The sequence below is a fragment of the Sceloporus occidentalis genome, unplaced genomic scaffold, assembly GCF_023333645.1.
Source record: "Sceloporus occidentalis isolate IW3139 unplaced genomic scaffold, rSceOcc1.0.p SCAF_2, whole genome shotgun sequence".
Classification (NCBI taxonomy): Eukaryota; Metazoa; Chordata; class Lepidosauria; order Squamata; family Phrynosomatidae; genus Sceloporus; species Sceloporus occidentalis.
This window is the reverse complement of record NW_028316982.1, coordinates 146,266,595-146,285,795: the sequence shown is the minus strand read 5'-3', so window position 1 is coordinate 146,285,795 and position 19,201 is coordinate 146,266,595. Positions and strand designations below refer to the sequence as shown.

Below are 19,201 nucleotides of genomic sequence, written 5' to 3'. Positions count from 1 at the left end.
TACTTCTGCTGGGGATGCTCTAGCTGAAGATCCTGCACTGGACATGGGTTTGGACCTGATAGCCCATGGGGCCCCTCCCACTCTATGGTTTTGTGAGTCTGTGACTCTACTTCTTGCAGTGGAACAAAGAGAACAGCACAGAATTAAGAACAAAGTATTTGTTTAGGATTTTTGTTTTGTTTTGGAAAATAAGTACCAAACACCGTATATATTCATATATAAGTTGAATCCCCCCTCAAAAAAAAATTGACCCCCAAAATAGTTGATGTATACAGTGGGCCCTTGGTATCTGCGGGGGATCTGTTCTAGATCCCCCCGTGGATACCAAAATCTGCAGATGCTCAAGTCTCATTTACTTCAATGTGGTTGTGTGGTCACGTGGCTGCACTTCCATTGCAGACAATGGCACTTAGGAGGAGCTTCCTCCTCCTCTCCCCCGCTGCATCTTTCTCCTCCCGTCTCCTCTACCTCTTCCCCGCCACTGCTTCATAGAATCATAGAATCATCCTCTTCCTTCTCCTCTTCCTCATGCCTTGCCTTCCTTCTCCTCCCATCTTGTGTTGCACTGTGCCTTCCTCCTCTTCCTCGCCTCGTGTTGCGCTGTGCCTTCCTTCTTCTCTTCTTCTCACCTCGCCTTCCTCCTCTTCGTCCATGTGCTTCATTGTGCCACGCTGTGCCTTCCTCCTCCTCCTCCTCTTCCTCCTGCCTCGCGCCGCACTGCTCATTCCTCCTCCTCTGCCCCTCCCCCCATGAGCTTGCCATCTGCAGATGCTCAAATCTGTGCATGGCAAGTCTGCAAATAAGAAGGGCCCACTTTACACAGGTAAATACAGTAGTACTCTCTTCCCCTGTCTGGACATCTCTCGAAGGACAGACGGGCTGCGGAGGAGGAGGCATGGCAAGCACTCACCCCTCAAGACTCATCCCCAGACTGGCTGCCCCACGGAGGACAGGCAGGGTAGGGAGGAGGATGGAACACGAGCACTGACCACCACCACCCCAGCCTCATCCTCAGCCTGGTTGCCCCATGGGAGACAGTCAGGCTGGGGAGGAGGATGGAGGGCAAACAGTCACACACATCCAAGCCTCATCCCCACCCTGGTTTCCCCACAGGAGACAGTCAGGGTGGGGGGGAGGATGGAGGGCAAGTTCTCACCCCTCAAACCTTGCCTGGCTGCCCCTCAGGAGACAGCCAGAGTGTGGACAAGAAGGCAGGGCAAGCGCTCGCCCCCGAAGCCTTGTCCAAGGTCACACCTGGCCTGCAGAGAGGAAGAATGATGGCCACTCACCACTCAAGCTTCTCCCCAGCCCAGCTATCTCCCAAGGGGACAACCAGACTGTAGAGGGTGAGGAAGGGTGCTGAGACCCTATATTCTACCCTTGACTTATCGATGGGTCATATCCCTAATTTTGCCCCCAAAACCTGCCCAGCACTTATACATGAGATCGAGTTATAGTCGAGTATATATTGTACAGTGAAGCCTCTCCTTACGTGGGGGATCCGTTCTGGACCCTCCCCCCCACGTATGGCAAATTCCACAAATTGAATGGGGCTTGTGCTCATAGCAGCACAGGGTGTGCATGCCATAGGTGCGCACCCCATCAATTTCATTGCAATGCAGCTTCCACATAAAGTGAAAGCCGCGTATGGTGCACCTGCATATGAAGCGGGCGCACTGTATATCCAAAGAAAGCATTGCTTAAGTCCCATTAATTCCAGGGTGAAGATGAACTTAACTTCGTGAAGTCAAAGGCTTTCATGGCTGGTATCCATAGTTGTTGTTTTTTTTAAAATTAAAACTCTTGTATCTGTAGAGCAGGTCATTTCAAGCCCTTTTGGCCAGAAGAGTTTCTAGAGCATGGCCACATAGCCTGAAAAACCCACAAAAAACTATGAACTTAACTTTGTTTGGAGCATATTTATTACAACTATAATATTGATGACTGCAAAGAAATGTTGTGTTAGCCAGGTATTGCTTCAACTTCAGTGTTTTGTCTTTAAGGAACAGTCATGAACCATGAACTTCTTTCAACATAACCTCTGCATTTCAATGTCTTTTTGTTTTCTCTATACAGTAACAGGCAAAGAGTTAAAGTTTGTTTTTATTGGTAGAAATGTCAGCGTCACTTTCATGTCAACAATTATATAATTCATGATTCTTGGAAACCCTTTTTTAGCTTTTTGCTTTGCATTGGAGCACCTTTGATGTTGCATGTTTTATTGCTTTAGTTTCTTCATGTTTCATTCTTCCTGAATGTTTGCAAAGAAGAGTGCAGCAACAAGAGATACAAAGCAATTTAACCATACCATTTCAATGGGCATATTATTATGCCTACTTTGAAATAAATTTACTTTAAAGTAGGTGCAGCAGCATGCCATTTGTAGGGTTTGAGATAAAGTCCTTACTTATGTCACAAGGAGCCTTATGGGTGCATATTTTCATAAGAAGCACTAAGAAGAAAGCTCATGAGGAATAAGATACATTTAACTGTATACTATTATAATCGTATCAGTGATACACTACAGAAATAATTTTGACTTTGGAAATCTTTCTAGGCTCCTTTTGTAGAATAGGAGTATATTGTCTCATTAGGCTCTTGTCACCAATGAAGTAACAATTTTTGGGAACACTTTTATGGAAGGTCGTATTACCTCTCAGAATTACTCCAAAATACTGTTACTGTTGTGTGCCTTCATGTCATTTTTGACTTATGGCAACCCTAAGGCAACCCTACCGGGGCTTTTCTTGGCAAGATTTGTTCAGAAGGGGTTTGCCTTTGCCTTCCTCTGAGGCTAAGGGAATGTGATTGGCCCTTTCTGGAGTGTAGTTTTAAGGTCTTAAATTAATATTACAGGTTGCCCATAGTATCCGCTGGAGTTTGGTTCCAGGACCCCCTGGGTGTACCAGAATCTGTGGATATTCAAGTCCTATTATATTCAGTGAGGTAGTAAAATGGTGTCCCTTATATAAAATGGCAAAATCAAGGTTTGCTTTTTGGAATTTATATTTTTTAAAAATATTTTCAAGTTACGAATGGTTGAATCTAAGGATAAGGAATCCGAGGATAAGGTGGGCCATCTGAATAAAAATCTGTACAGTGTGGGTCCTTGGTATCCCCTGGGGTTTGGTTCCAGGACGCCTCATGGATACTAAAATTTGTGGATGTTCAAGTCTCATTATATACAATGGGTTAGTAAAACTGTGTCCCTTGTCTAAAATGGAAAAATCAGGGTTTGCTTTTTGGAATTTATATTTTCAGGACATGGATGTTTGAATCCATGGATGCAGAATCCATGGATATGATGTGCCTGGCTGTATTATAGTTGAAGAGTAGGAACAAATACGAACAAGTGATTCCCCATAACTGGCCAAGTGATTTCACTTCCAAAATAGCAGCTCCAGAAAAAAAGTAGATCTTTGACTACCAGTCATGCTTATGTCTTCTGAAAAAACAGCTGGGTTCTGTCCTTTCAGAACTTTAATAATAATAATAATAATAATATGTTTTATTTATATACCGCTATTCCAAAGATCATAGCGGTGAACAGCAAGTAAGCTAATTAGCAAGTAAGCTAATTTGCCCCCAACAGTCTGGGTACTCATTTTAGCGACCTCGGAAGGATGCAAGCCTGAGTCGAGCTTGGGCCCTTTTGCTGGTCTTGAACTCGCAACCTTGCGGTCTTGAGTGAATGGCTGCAGTACAGGCATTTAACCACTGCGCCACCAGGGCCTGCTTTAGCCTGCTTTTCCCCTCATAATTTTGATAAAGCACTAATCAAGTCTTCATGTCTTAAATTAAATTCCTTATTCTTAGAATACACAAAGTGATAGTGGTAACTTTCTGTCTCAGGTCTTTCCAGTTAGAGGAAAAAGAAGGACACAAATTGGATTTGTAAAGAAATTCCAAAGTTGTGTTTACTTGATTTGGAGTTCAGCTAGTGAGATTCTCTTTGTGACTGCTTCTTATCTTAGTTGAAGTGATATGCAAAGCCACAGAATTCTAGTGGCTCAGACAGCAGTTCAGTTTCAAACATCTAACAATTCACTAAAGTTCCTTAAGTAAATTGTTGGCACACTGTGAGGAAATCATATCAGAACACAGGTGACATAAAATCACAGTGCCTGTTTATTTTTGTGCCACTACAGCATTTAGGAGATCTAATCCTTTATTACCTATAGTAGTAAAATTGATTCCTTACTGCTGCACTTAACCTACCCTAATAAACAGGCACATTTTCAGATTTGTTTCTCCCATACTTTTGTGCCCTCTTTGTGTCTCCCTGTTGTTGTGTACCTTCAAGTCATTTCCAATCTGTGGCAATCCTAAAGTGAATCTATCACAAGGTTTTCTTGGCAAGGTTTGTTCAGAGGGTTGAGGTTGAGAAGGTGTGACTTGCTCAGAGTCACCCAGTGGGTTTCCATGGCTGAGTGGGGATTAAAACCTTGATCTCCAGAGTCGCAGTTAAATGCTCTAAGAGTTACACTATGCTGGTCTCTGTTCCTGGCAGTCATTTCAGCAGTCTTTTGTGGTTGATGTTCTAGGTAAATTTATGCATGAGCATTCATAAAATCTTTCACTAGCAACCCTTCATTAGTATGCAGATACACTATTTGGGAGTGTAACATGTATGGCTTAAGGTGTGGCCATAAACTGCATGAACTTTCTAGAAATGAAAGGCTACCCTTACGACTATTTAAAGGAAAGAGGGAAATTTTGACTTGCTGTTAATATTTTTCCTCAGAGCTTGCCATGGGTTTACCCATCTGGCTAGTGTGTTTTCGCTTTGAGTATGTGAATAATCATGTGGAAAGGTGGATAACACATTGCTGGAATATCACCATGTTACTCTATGATTTCATTTTGTTGTTTTCCTAATGGCCAAATGTTTAGCAACTTCATTATTCTGCACTAAGGGCAGAATTCCACCTGGGGGAGCAGGATTTATCCTTTCTGTGGACTTTTTTTTTTTGTGTAACCAGGAGGATTTATTTAAAACTTTTAATATAATCTACCTTTCCTTTATAAAAAAAGTCAATTTCACTAATAGTAATAGATTAAGAAACTAAAATGACTTAAAACAACAGAATACAAAAAGTCAGGCAGTCATTAAAACAATTAAATACCATGAGTTATAAAACAATTCAGTGCAGCCAGACAAATCACAAATCAGTGTAGGAACCATTCATATCCCAAAGTCTTGAAAAGTCAGATAATTTTAGTTGCCTGACAGAAGGGGATATTTCCAGCACTGAAAAACTGCCCTCAGACCACCTTTTGAGAACTGAAAATTAAACAGATAAATGTTACTGTTTAAATATACAGCTTTTGGGATCATAGCCATATAGTCAACTAGATCTATTTACACAAATTAGTGTTTTGGTTAACGTTAGTAAAAGAGGAGGGAAAATCTTTTTGAGATCCATTTAGCCAAGGATCATAACATTTTTGTTAAAATATTTCAGTCTTTAAAGTTGAAATGTGCACATTTCAAAAACAGTGCATGCTTAAATATTGTTTTCTGAGAAGAAAAGCATGAGAATTACTGAAAACTAATATGCTGGTTGAACTTACTGTCTAGCTGTGGTGCTTCCTTAACCATTATCTTTAATCATATACACAAATCACATGCAGTCTTTGGCTTAGTATTCTGAAGGGAAATTGATTTTAACAATTCCCATAAACCTTTTTGTAAAAAAATATTATTATTTTTTTGCTGTTTCTTTACTCCTGGGTGTCAAGACATTGTTCCCCATCTAGTCATATGAGAGTTCCTTTTTTAAGAACATGGTTTTCAAAAGGAAGCTACTAAGAAGGAAAAATTTTAAAAAATGTTTGATGAATCACTTGCACATTTAGCCATCCCTTTCTCTTCTTCCTTTTCACAACTTTTTGGTTGAACTGCTCCTGGCTCTACCAAATTAGTTCTCAGTTGTTACATCACTTTATATACTGTGTCTTGTTATATGGAGTAATATTTAGTTACAAGATCGCAGACAAGGCCAAGCTTTATCCATTTTATCAAATGAACTTCACGTAGCATTTTTTGGAAAAGTAACAGGTTGTAGTTTTGACTGTTTTGCCCACTGCAGGTGACCAACTGAGTGCCATACTGAATTCCATTCAGTCACGGCCTAGTCTCCCAGCTCCTTCCATCTTTGATCAAGCTGCAAAACCTCCCTCTTCCCTAGTCCACAGCCCATTTGTGTTTGGACAGTCCCTTTCCTTCCAGCAACCTCAGCCACAGCTTCAGAGTAAGTCTGTCAGCCTTTCCTGCCTGATCCGTCCATTTCTGAACCTTTGTCATTGCTTTAACAAACTTAGTTTCTTATCAGCTGCTAATCATCATTGCACCTTCTGTCTTCTGTTCTTTTATGTTGGCTTTCCATGGCATTGAAGCAAACTTCAGTCTTTCCACAATTAGCAAGGACCGCTGCACTGACCTTGTGCCTGTTCTGTAGTGTACAAAATACATTTAAACAGGGATTTTAAGAATTTTGGGGGGTATTAATTCAGTTTAAGGGTTTCAAATTTAAAGAAATTTAAAATGTGCATGGGTACAGCTTCAGCTGTAGTGCACAAGCCTATTGCAGTTATACTAGTTCTTTGTTTTAGAATCTAATTTTAATGACAAAGCCAATGATGACTATTTCAGTTCCATTTTTTCTTAATTTCTCTACAAACAATATACTTGGAAACTTCACCAACAACAAAATAAATCTCCGTGAGATCTCCCCCCCCCCCCCCCCCCCATTTACTTGAAAAGTATTGTAGAATTATGTGGTGCTGATTGTAGTTCTGGAATCCCAATTCCTTCAGCTGTTGTCAGTTTGTTTCACATAGCTTATCAGATGAGTCACTGTAATGACCCAACTACATTGTCCAGTTTTATTTTTCTCTTTGCCTAGAGAGGGATCTAAATGGTTGATCCAGAATGAATGTTATGTCTATTAGGCTTTATTTATGCCTGTTTAAAAACAAAAACAAACAAAAAACTGTTAACCTACCCTGTGAGCTGGATATACTAGCACTTGTTGGTGCTTTCTTCCTTTCAACTGGAAGAGCACTGGCAGATGCCAAGCTTTCTAGCCACTCTTCCCCAGTGAAGTTGACAAAAGAAAACCATGACTACAGGAATGAAGACCTCAACTCAGCTATGGCACTGTCTGTAAATAGCCCACACAGGTTTGTGAGCATTCTTCATCTCACCTTATTCACCTGTGTCTATACCTGGTTTTGAGATGCCTGAAGGGAATCACATCTGCCTTCCCTATGAAGACCAAGGACATGCAGAATTTGGTGGAACTAACCTTGTGTCATCTGCTTTGGGTGAGTAATACAGAAACAGCCTCCTCTTCTGTAGTGTTGATCTCTGATTCCAAGACCCTTAAGCATATCAAGGTACAAACAGCAAAGGACCTAAATCCATTCTAACTGGCCCAGCATCCAGTCAGGCTTGACTTAATACTCAAAGAGAGCATGTCCACCTGTGTGAGGTAGCAAAGAACTTCAGGGATCAAAATAAATTTGGAAGTGTGACAACTGGAGGGAAAGAAGTCGCAAAAGTAAAGGATTCCAACTGACAGTGTTGATGCTTTCACTGTACCTTGGCTTTACCAGAATACATGAAGGGGGCACCTTCTTTCAGTTCTTCTATAGAAAAGGTAAAAAGCCACAGGTAGAACCTATTACTTCCAGTGGGGTAGATAAGGTAATTGACAACTTCTTAGGTCTAGGACACACCACGTTTTGGCTAAGAATGGATTTAAGGTTTTAAAAGTTAGTTTAAAAGCAAAAGGAAGATGACTACATTCAGTTAGACCTTTTTTGAGTAGTCCATTAAGAATAAATTGACTGATTAATATCAGACAGTTTGTCTTAAATCTATCCTTTGCTTCAAAAGTTAGAATCTTCTTTTCCTCCAGAGGTGGATTTTGTCATGCTGTCTGTTGCTATCAGTAAGAATATATATAAAATATATAATCTCAGGAATACGTCAAACCTTAATAGGTTTTAATGACCTGAAAATCATGAGACATAGACATGAACTTCCAGATGTTTGCTTGGCTCCATTTATGAAAGACATTTGGATTGTTTCACTGTGGAGCAAAACAGGCCGCCCCTGATTGGTGGCACAGGAACCACATGCTGCAGCCCCAACGCACCTTTTTTCTGGCCGAAAAAGGAGCAGCAAATAGCTTTTCCGCCCCACCGCACGGGGAAGCTGGATTTAAGGCACTCTGGCAGCATGCGGCGTATAAACGCCATGCCACTGGAGCGCCCGGAAGCCAGCGTTTTGTAGGTGGCTGCCCAGCGTGAAGCCAGCTTCTGGACGTGTTGGGGGTGTGTGTCGTTTGTATACCGCGACCCCAAGACATCTGGAAGCTGGCTTTTTATGCCAGTCTGTTTCTCCCCTAAATTAACATCAGTACTGCTTTCAATCAAATCATGTTGATATTTTATGGATGGCAGACATCTTAATTGACTTCAAACTATCTGCAGTGTCTGTCACAACCCAGCAATTTATAAATATAGGCAGGTAACTCTGCCCTTTAAAGTAAGACTCCTACCACCACAGTATTGTACGCATGGGGCATGGGGAATCCAGATGTACACAGGACACCTTTAGGAGCTAAGCCAGCATCCTCTTGGCTATAAATCTTAAACAGAAACAATAGCCTAAAGGTAATGAGTGGATTTAATATCACTGCAGTTTCTAGAATAATACACAGAATGAAGTTAAGGAAAGGAAAAGTTATATGCAAATGAAGGGAAGTAACTCTTTATGAATAATGAAGTATGACCAAATGTATAGCTAAATCTAAATATCCATATCAGTATAACATCACTAATACCAGATCTGAGACTGCCCAAATCAAGGTATAAACACTAAAGAATGTTGTAAATGTGCAAGGCAAATAAGCATGCAACTGTGTGAGGCAAATAAGAAGGCTGCTTTTACACTAACAACCATGGCAGCTAAAATGGGTCCAGTTAACGAATTAGAGCATCTAATGTACAGAGATCTCCAGAACTTTATGAACACATACAAATTAAATTAAAAGAAAGTATCCTTGTTACCAAGACTCAGTATGAAATAAAACAAGAGAAACATCAAATGTTTCACATGAATAGTCCTACGTTTCAGGTTGCTAAATAATTGATTACAAGATGCTAGAAACTCAGAGAAGAGAATGTATTCTTGACAGTATCACCAGGATCCAGTATAGCTGCCCATCTGGCTGAGGTGTCAGATGATAAACACATCAGTGAAGATGGATGGAGGAGAAGCCACCTGAGGAGCAATTCAGGAGATCTCAATGTCGTTCCATTTATAGGATTTTGCTCCCCCCCCCTTGCCTTCTTGTATTTGATTGCTTTTTTGTGCCTCTCTAGTGATCACTAGAAGTTGATCAGGATTGGCATTCAGTCAAGTAAGGCTAACCAGTCTTCCCCAGAGTCAGGTGTAGTGGAAAGGAGGAGACTACATTTATTTGTGGAAAATTACAATCAGCAGGTAGCTACTGAAGTGAACCACAAGGGCTAAGGACTTAGAGTTGAGGTTTTCCCTTACAGAGTTTTTCCTGGTTCTTAGTGTCAAGGAATCTACCCAAACTGAAAATTATTTTATAAGTATCCAAAGCTGGTCAACCAATGTGGAAAATTATAGACCTTCATATGCCAAAATGAGACAAGATTTTAAAAAATGGTCCTTGATTTCAATCAGCTTGGCTCCTTCATTAACATCAGTTCTTCCAGTCTGCAGAATCTAGTATCAATTGTGGCAGCCATCCAAAGGAGGCAGCTTTCTTTTTCATAGATCTCATTGATCTGTGCACCAGTATTAAACTGGCATATCATACCACTTCTTCACTTTGCCTGTCTAAGACAAGATTAACCAATTAATTTTGCTGTGCACCAAGACTTGTCAGAGAAGGTTTCACTTATTTTCCTCCTAACATTGTTATTTTTTGGCTCCCTTTCTGAAAATAATTGTTTCCATCTCTCTCCTCAGTCTCACATAACAAGGTTTGAGCAGTCTGAGAAAAGCAGTACAGCTTCAAAATGATAGATACTTAAGGGAAAAAAATCTACATGTTCTTCTTCTTTAATGGTATCCATGGCTCTTATTCATATTGAATATGCTATTAGTTGTCAGACATTTTTCTTCAAAAACTTCAATGAAATGTAAAAGATCTTTTTCGGTTGTAGTAATGTGCACTTCATCTTTTACTAGATCTTTAGTTTTTGGTGTAGTGCTGGATTAATGTATTCTGTTTTATCTGAGGACACTACTTTAAAAACATATTTTTATGTACAGAACACTCCTCACAGAAATTCTACTATAATAATTTCAAGATAACTTTGGTTGAATCAAAGCAGAAGTGACTTACGGGACTGAAGTAAAAGTAGACTGTTAGGTTTTGTCAAAAAGGCAGGATTTCTACGATATCTTTAAAGTAACAATTTTACTGTGTCATGAGCAACAGCAATTGTGGTGACAATTGTGCAGCCCTCCAGATGCCATTGAACACAGTTCTAAGCAGCCCAAACTGGCATTGACAGTGTTGAGAGTTCCCACTCCTAGGGTACCAGCCTATTATATTGGACTCCTATCTGATGTCGGGTCTTACCTTAGGAAGCTTGTGCTACACTGAGCTTAATCATCCAGCTGTCACAGAACTCTGGGTGCTTTTCCTATCCAGATTGTTCCAGAGCCATTATCATGGGAGTTCATGAGGCCTCTTTTCATCTACTCCTTAGGAAAACTTCGTTCTGAAGCTCTCATTCCTCCAATATAGAGTTTCTAAGTAGCTTAATATTATTATTTGCCAGGACTAAATGCAGGTTCATTTCACTGTCATCCACTTCCGACTATTTCATGTTCACAATATTGCCTTTTACTGCAATAGAGCTTGTCACTACAGTTTTTTGTACCTAGATACTGATGTGTGATCAATATTGCAACAACAGTAATAGCATTAAAAGGTTCTTAATGGCCTGGAATTTGTCGCCAATCTTTGGAATGTTATACCCAGCAAAGATTGGGGAAGAGACAGCCAGAAGCAACTTACACATTGAATTTAGAACTGCAAGTCTTTAGCTGGGGTAAGCTAAAATGCAGGCATTGGTGCAATGTGGCTGCTCTTTGTGAATATGTGGAATATCAATTGTATTGCCAGCTATAGGAATCTGTTTATATTCATTTTGAGACAGCATACCATCCTAAAGAAAGAATCTAGTATACTTTGGGCCCTAGACAGGGGAATCAGCACAGGGGAAGTTCCATGGATGTGGTCAGATAAATCTAAGAGGTCTTAGATCAGGTCTTTGACAGGTAGAACAAAAACAACTAGCACCATACAGAGCTGTGAAGAGGGAATGTTCAGACAACTCTGGACAAACAGGCAGTGGACAGCAGCACCAAAAGCAGGTCTGGAAACCAAATACCAGATGTAAGTTGCATCTACAGCTCAATAAATTTTAAATAGGATTTTGACTTCCGGTAGCTTTTGTCCCCAAACTGAATTAAGCCTTTTCCACTGAAGAAACTTTTATCTGTGACAAAGTGGTGATGACTGCAGTGTAGTGATGGCTTTGAGCTGGGGTCTGAGGGTAGTAATGCAACCTCCATGACAAAGGAGATGTCCCTGTGGTCATTCTGTGAAAGGAAAGTTTGTGAAAGAATGATCCCCTCTTCTAAGGCAGAGAGCAGGATTGTAGTCCTGGATCCAGTTAGTTTTATTGTGCTGTGCCTTTGTATTTATCAATGTACATTATGAAGGCAAACTATATATCTGCATTCTCATCACAAGGAAATCTGTCCTGTGCTGCTGCACCAGCTTTCTTCTCAAACAACTGGTTGATGTCATTCTACAATAACCCTCAATGTACAGCAAATTAAGTTCCTCGTATCATGAAAATCACACTTTTAAAATGCATTGTTTATATAATTGTTTTGTATTGAAATGAAATTGAAATGAAATACATGAAACAGGTCTGTTATTTACCAGTCAGATGTGACTCCCATGGCTGTTTTGGCAGGCAATTTTGTGGAATACCAAGTGTTCATGAGCACATTTGAGCCATTGATGACTCCCGTAATAGCCCAAATTGTTAGTTATATTAGAATTGTTGGTCTGTTGACATAGTCATGGACTGCCTGGTTGTTTAAATGAAAAGGTCAGACAACTGTACTCCTAATAATTTACATGCTACCCCTGCTGAGAATCATGTAAGGACCTTTCTGACCTGCAATGTTAAGAGCATATTTTGATGGGAATGAGAAGTGTTATCACACAGTTGGATCAAAATTTCTAAATTTGCTCACCTTCTTTAGTTATTTTTTTCATATTCTTGTGGTCACTAAGGCCCAAATAGCACATGATATTAAAGATATATTTTTCAAAATGGAAATTGCGTCAACTTGGAGGGCTGATAGTTAATAAAATCAGAACAGACATGGAGAGAGAATTTTATTCTTCTGTCCTCCCTTCCTGAACAATTGATCCTGAATAACATCCCTCCTCTGAAAGTTTATTTGTAAGGGGATGAAATGCTGCTTGGCATTAGGGATACATTTGATATCACTTGTAGTTTGCCTGTGAACTGATGAGACTAGAGCATTGCATACAACAATCTGTTTGCGTGGGAGTCAAATAGTCATGTACATTTTTTGCCATTTTTTGCATTAAGCCTTTGGCCACATTAAAAGGCATTCATCTGTATATTTATTTGGAAACAAAAACCACTGTGTTCATTTGGATATACATTGAGAAAGGTATACATAACACTGATGTTTGGGTATCCATTCTTGTCTCAAGTTCAATTACTTCCTTAGAGTAGCAGTGTTATACGCACATTTGAACCAATATTAGATAGACCATGGAATCAGTTCTGTTAGCCCAAGATGTCCTTAAATGTGTTTGTGGTAACTGCTTGTGCAGCATGAAAAATGTTTAAAATCTTGAGGGAAATTACAAGAACAGTCATGATTTGGCACAAAGGAGACTTGCTAAAATATATTGTTTTAAAAAACTGACATTGAGGTCATGCAGACAGGGACTGCAGCGACCACACGGGCCTGGTCCCAATCTAGGCCTCTGCCGAGGTCCTTGACCCTTTTTGTGCCAGCTCTTCCAGGTTGGTGTGAGCTCTATACAGCTTCTGGTTGTGTTTGAGGCGTGCGGCGTGTAAATGCCACAGCCCCAATGCAGTCTGAAGCTGACACTTTTGGCCCATCTGCTTTGGGCCTTGGTGTGCACAAGCCCCAGTATTAATCAGCAGGAGGTCTTAGGTTCCAATCGCAGGTTCCCCCTCCCCCCTTTTTTCTTTTTCTTTTTTCTTTTAGCTTTTCAAATCTCCTTATAGTGTTGAATTGCAGTCAGGAAGAATTTTCTTATTGCAATGCAACTTGGATTTAGGAAGAATAAGAAAAATACAGCACTGTGTTTGCAGAACTAAAGATGTGATAGACATCTCTAGAACAGGCCATACTGTGGTACCTAAGATGACTGCCATCATCTATTTCAGTTATAGGTTGTTCCCCATTCCATTCTGTTCCTAGCAAAATGGAAGTCAGAGAAACTTCTTCTACCTCAGTGCAGTATTTTTCTTGTTCTGGGCTTACAAATATTAGGGATGAGATGAGAGGAAACGTATCCTTTAAGTAAGCCTACCTTCCTCTTCAGAAACAGAACTCTGTAACCCTAGAATTCAAAGACATAGCCGTAGTCTGAAATATCAGTATGCAAAGGGATCTTGTAGCGCGTTTGAGACTAACTGAGCAAAAGATGTTGTAGCATCTGTTTTCGTGGACTTTTCTACTTCCTCAGTTGCAGGCATCGCCATGCATCTGAGGAAGTAGACCAAGTCTACAAAACCTTATGCTACAATGTCTTTTGCTCATTTTCAAACATCCTACAAGATCCTTTTGCATTCTGCAAGTCTAGAGTGAGAGAGGCTTTTTTAAAAATAAAATAAAAAATAAAAATAGGCTGTTTGTTTCCATTCTTATGCTAAAATTTAATCCAGTTTTAATCTCCTCTAGCTATCATCATTGGGATTGTTACTGAAAAGCACAGAATTGAAAAATAATGGTAGTAAAAGTTTTGCCTTATGGGGCTATTGAAAACTGATTTTGTTTAACAAGGCAGCATTAAAAGTGTTAGCCTTTTGCTAAAGCTTGAATTGGCCTGAAGGCTATAGATTGGCACAAGCTCACCTATTGTGTAAGATATTGTCAGTTGTGAAATCATCTATTGTATGAATTAGTTTCAACAAAAGTTTTATTCTAGTTTTGCTAAATAAAATTAATAAAAGAATTTAGGAAGAAGAACTTGCATAAGCAGTTGGCCCCAATTCAGAAGTAACAAAATAATCCTACAGTTGTTTTCCTTGTGATAATTTATTTTACGCAGGCAGTGAAATCTCATGTTCACCTAAGCTTAAAGAGTGGTACACACATCTATAGTCACATCTATAGAATATCAGATACACTTTAGGCTATTGGAAGTAATAACAACAAAGCAATAAATGAACAAGCAAAATTATTCATTAGCTGCTATTCCATTGTTGTCCTTAATCAACCCATCTGCTGCTTCCATAAGAATTCACAGTTAGGTATTCTTTATGCTGGCTTGAAAAATAACATTGATTTATTATTTTGAAGACAAGTGACATCTAGAACAATTGCTGTTATTTTTTTGTTAAATCTTTAACAGTGAACTAAAGTATATTTGACTGTGCCGTAGGACATCTGAATTGCTTGCTTTGCTTGTTTTATCTTTGCTATTTTTCCATTGAATCTATGCTGCTTCTGTGCCACTGTTTTCCACTGTAGAAACTCCATCCCGCAGCCTTGCTTCTCGTGAGCGCATTTACAAAAGTAATGATGTAGCTGTGCCTGCCTCTGCTATTTCATCTCTCTCACACAAACTGAAGGGTGGGTACGCATGCAATTGTAGACAGGTTGTGCAAAAGTTATTGAAAATCCTTTTAATATCTTTTCCTATTCAGTCCATCTCATTCCATTCACAAAGAAGTTTGTGCTTTATATAATTGGAGTGGTATTTAATGGCTTACCGTAAATGTATAGATTCTTTATGAAATATTAGTGAAAAGCCTATACGAATTTAATGTGAAAAGCTTTTTAATTGTTTAGCTAGTGCAACAGTGATATTCAGAAGTACATGAAAAAATATTATTCTCTTTTTAGAGGGAAATGGGGCACAATTCTGTATAAATACAATGGGTTGGATCCAGATTCAACATTTTACTTGTGAGCTGATGAAAGGGGATTTCTCCAGATCCCTGAAAATGCAGTGCTGAGAAGCAGAAGACTCTGCTGAATGAGATGAATTGTGGGGAAGTGGGAGATCTCTGAAAAGGTGGTGGAGTTACTTTCTGTATATAAAGATCCCATTGAGAATAAGCAGATCTCACACCTAATCCAGTGATTGGCAGTCTGATCTGCTTCCAAAATCAAAATGGGATTGCTTTCTTATACTTTGAAAACCTGTGTACTTGTTTGTGAAGAAAATACAGTTGTAAACCATTATGCAGCCATGTAAATGATATTAAATGTAGCAAACATGACTTTCTGACCCAGCGTAGAACTTTTCCTTTAGTCTTAATTAGCATTTGTACTTGATACTTCAGAAAAGCATGACACGGATTGGTATCCTTCTGGTAAAAATTATTTGTAATAATTGGTTTATAGAATGTGTTTGTATGCTGATACCTGGGTACAGGGGAAACAAATCTTTTATTTTAAAACTGTGAAATAAATATTTTAATTTTATTTTCTTTAGATACTCGTTAGCACATTAAGGTGTTTTTAAATATTTTCTCTGAATATTTTGGAAGGTATAGATTTTAATCATTCCTGTAGTTGCAAAATCTGTTCTGAAAGGATGATCTGTGAGTTTGATCCAAAGGTACTCTTCTTCATTTGTGGAAAGGGCTTAGATTGAGGGAAGGTTGTATGAGTGAAAGGAGAGACAATTATCACTAATTCCCTCTTTCCCAATTCACTCCCTATACTCTCTTCTACGTTGTTCGATATGATTTCTGGAATGGGTTTGGGGCCTGTAAAGCACTCTATTCTAGTTATGGAGTAGTTTTCATTGACCTGTGGATTCAACAACACGGTGAGAAACCTGTTTCCATTCATAATTTCCATTTGTGTTGGATCCTGTGCATACACAAAGGTGCTTTTTGAGAAGAACCCCTACATACTAGCTGTAGTTGCAGTATATCTTGTTTGGCTAGGATCATGCAAGCCCTGGATGAGGCCATATTAATCTTTTGCAACAGAGAAATATTCCATTCTCCTCTCTTTATGTATTGAACACTTAATAAACTCAGCACTTGATAGTACTAATGTTTCAGCAGGGGGATCATAGTTACCTTAAGTTACCTTAACTTAGCTTATACAGCAGAAAGGTACTACTACCCACTCATTCCCAATTTAGCAAACCTCCTCTGTCCACATTATTCTAGACTAGAAGATGACTCAGAAGTGGCTTTTGGGGATGGGAGAAAGGAACCTTTCCTTCTGCTAGCTGAGTTCCATTTGTACCTCTCTGGATCCAACCCATAAGTACTAAGCTCACAGCCTTTTCTCTTTTCTGTATTGCTATATCAATGTAGTAAAACATTTTATTTTGCTCTCTAGTTGTTAATTTTTTTTAACTGTTAAGTATTAATGTATATGTTTATGGCCATTCAGTTTTCTGGTTCTTCATAATATAGATAAGCATTTTCTTTTTATTGTCATTACAATATGTGTCATACAGGTGATAGAGTGAATTTTTCTGCATCTGCTAGACCAGTTTCTCCAGCTGGGAAGTCAGACATGGCATCAAAATACAGAGTGGATAGTAGGTCACCAAAGCCTGAAGGTCGCCTGAGCCATCCTATTGCAGACCAGAAGAAACCCAGAAATATGGAGATCTTATCTGCTAGTGAGACTCTGATGCTGAAATCAGACACTGGAAAGCTGAGGTCTGATTCTCACAGCAGATCACTGTCTCCAAACCATAACACTTTGCAAACTTTAAAATCTGATGGAAGGACAACATCTAGTCTGAGGGCAGAATCACCAGGGCCAGGAACTCGGTCATCCTCTCCTAAGATACTCTCAGCTGGTAAATCCTGTACTTCTGGAGTTGGGTCTCGACGGTCTTCATCTCCTCATGATAAATCTATGTCTCAGAAGCCTTCAGCCCCTGTGAAAGCAAAGCTTGATCCTCCTAGGGAGCGTTCTAAATCAGACTCATATACACTGGACCCAGATACTCTTCGGAAAAAGAAAGTGCCCCTAACAGAACCCCTAAGGGGACGCTCAACTTCTCCCAAACCAAAAATTGCATCAAAAGATGGAAAACCTGTTAATGAAACAGAAAACAGAGCCCCTTCCCCCCATGTTGTGCAAGAAAACCTTCACAGTGAGGTTGTTGAAGTATGCACTTCAAGTACTTTAAAGACAAACAGCATTATAGATAGTACATGCGAAGATAATTCTGAATTCAAAAGTGTGGATGATGCCTCTAATAAAGTTCATTTCAGCATAGGAAAAGCACCATTGAGAGATGAACAAGATACAAGAGCATCTCCAAAAGTCAGCCGCAAGTGTGCAAATAGGCATGTGAGGCCCAAGAAGGAAAAGTCTGTCTGTCTTTTCAAAGGTGATGGGGCCAGATCCATAGAGCCTGCCAAGCAAGCCATGTCTCCCTCTGTGGCAGAGTGTGCTCGGGCTGTCTTTGCTTCTTTTCTGTGGCATGAAGGAATAGTCCATGATGCAATGGCCTGCTCATCCTTTTTGAAATTTAATCCTGAACTTTCTAAAGAACATGCACCAATTAGAAGCAATCTTGGCCAACAGCCCATAGAGGAAAAAGAAACTAAGCTAAAGAATAGGCATTCCCTGGAAATATCATCTGCTCTGAATATGTTTAACATAGCCCCTCATGGGCCTGACATATCAAAAATGGGAAGTATTAATAAAAACAAGGTTCTGTCTATGCTTAAAGAGCCTCCTCTTCATGAACGATGTGAGGATGGAAAAAGTGAAACTACCTCTTTTGAAACATCTGGTCATCATACAATGAAGTCCAAATCTCCACTTCCCTTAACGCTGCAGCACCTGGTAGCCTTTTGGGAAGATATTTCTCTGGCCACTATCAAGGCAGCATCTCAGAACATGATTTTTCCAAGCCCTGGGTCCTGTGCTGTGTTAAAGAAGAAAGAAAGTGATAAAGATAACAAGAAATCCAAAAAGGAGAAGAAGAAAAAAGAAAAGGCTGAGGCAAGACCAAGGGGAAACCTCTTTGGTGAAATGGCCCAGCTTGCAGTTGGTGGACCAGAAAAGGATACCATCTGTGAACTCTGTGGGGAATCCCACCCATATCCAGTCACCTATCACATGAGACAAGCTCATCCAGGTAGGATAGCCTTTGTGCGCAAACGATTGTTTAAGTTTCCAGTTAACTGTTTCTGAACATGGTAAAGGAGTGCAAGCTGGCCCAGAAGTTCATTTAAGGGACCAAGCTTGACATGGTAGGAAGAGTCACATTTTATTTAGTCTTGTGTCTGTCTTGTTCATATTTATAGCAGGGAATTGTTGGATCCAGTCTGAGGTAAGGCTCTGAATCATCTCTGGCTTTGTCTTCCCATGCTCCATCCCCACGCCCAAGATAGACTTTCTGTGACCCACTTTGCTTCTTGTATGCAACAAAACATTAAAAAACCCAATAATTACCTCATCAATGTGATGCTTTTTATGCTAGATTCAAAATCTCTGTTTCATAAATGGACAGGGCAGACAAACATGTTAATCAAATGTGCTGGTGATTTGCTATAGATTTCAATCCTATAAATGTATTTAGTTTTTTATTTGAAATATACACAAACATGCATCCTGATCTTTTATCTGGCGCTCTGTTTTCTCATCCAGAACTGGTTTGATCTATTCTGAGCCCAAGTTGCTCTAATTCATCCAGAACTGGTTTGATCTATTCTGAGTCAAAGTTGTTCTAATTCTAATGATATTACAGTGCAACAGGTTTGAAACACTTTCTTCCTTTGCATTACCTGTGAGTCCTCAACCACTTGAACTGGGGGAGGGAGTGTTTGTATATTCCTGTCATCTCCTGTTATTTTGCTGTGGCAGCCTCCCAGATAGCAAGAAGGAAAATTA

At 39.7% G+C, this 19,201-nt stretch overlaps 1 protein-coding gene across 2 annotated transcripts in view; it reads left to right on the top strand.

The window, feature by feature from the left end:
- MYCBP2 (MYC binding protein 2) overlaps positions 1–19,201 on the top strand; it is a 178,281-nt gene that overhangs the window by 118,590 nt on the left and 40,490 nt on the right. The window contains exons 56-58 of one of the 2 annotated variants that reach the window (XM_089511145.1): positions 6,093–6,254; positions 14,843–14,944; positions 16,800–18,446. In XM_089511145.1, coding sequence (XP_089367271.1) covers positions 6,093–6,254; positions 14,843–14,944; positions 16,800–18,446 — 1,911 coding nt within the window. Of the gene's footprint in view, positions 1–6,068; positions 6,255–14,842; positions 14,945–16,799; positions 18,447–19,201 lie in introns of both variants that reach the window. The other variant, XM_089511144.1, reaches the window with a different exon arrangement.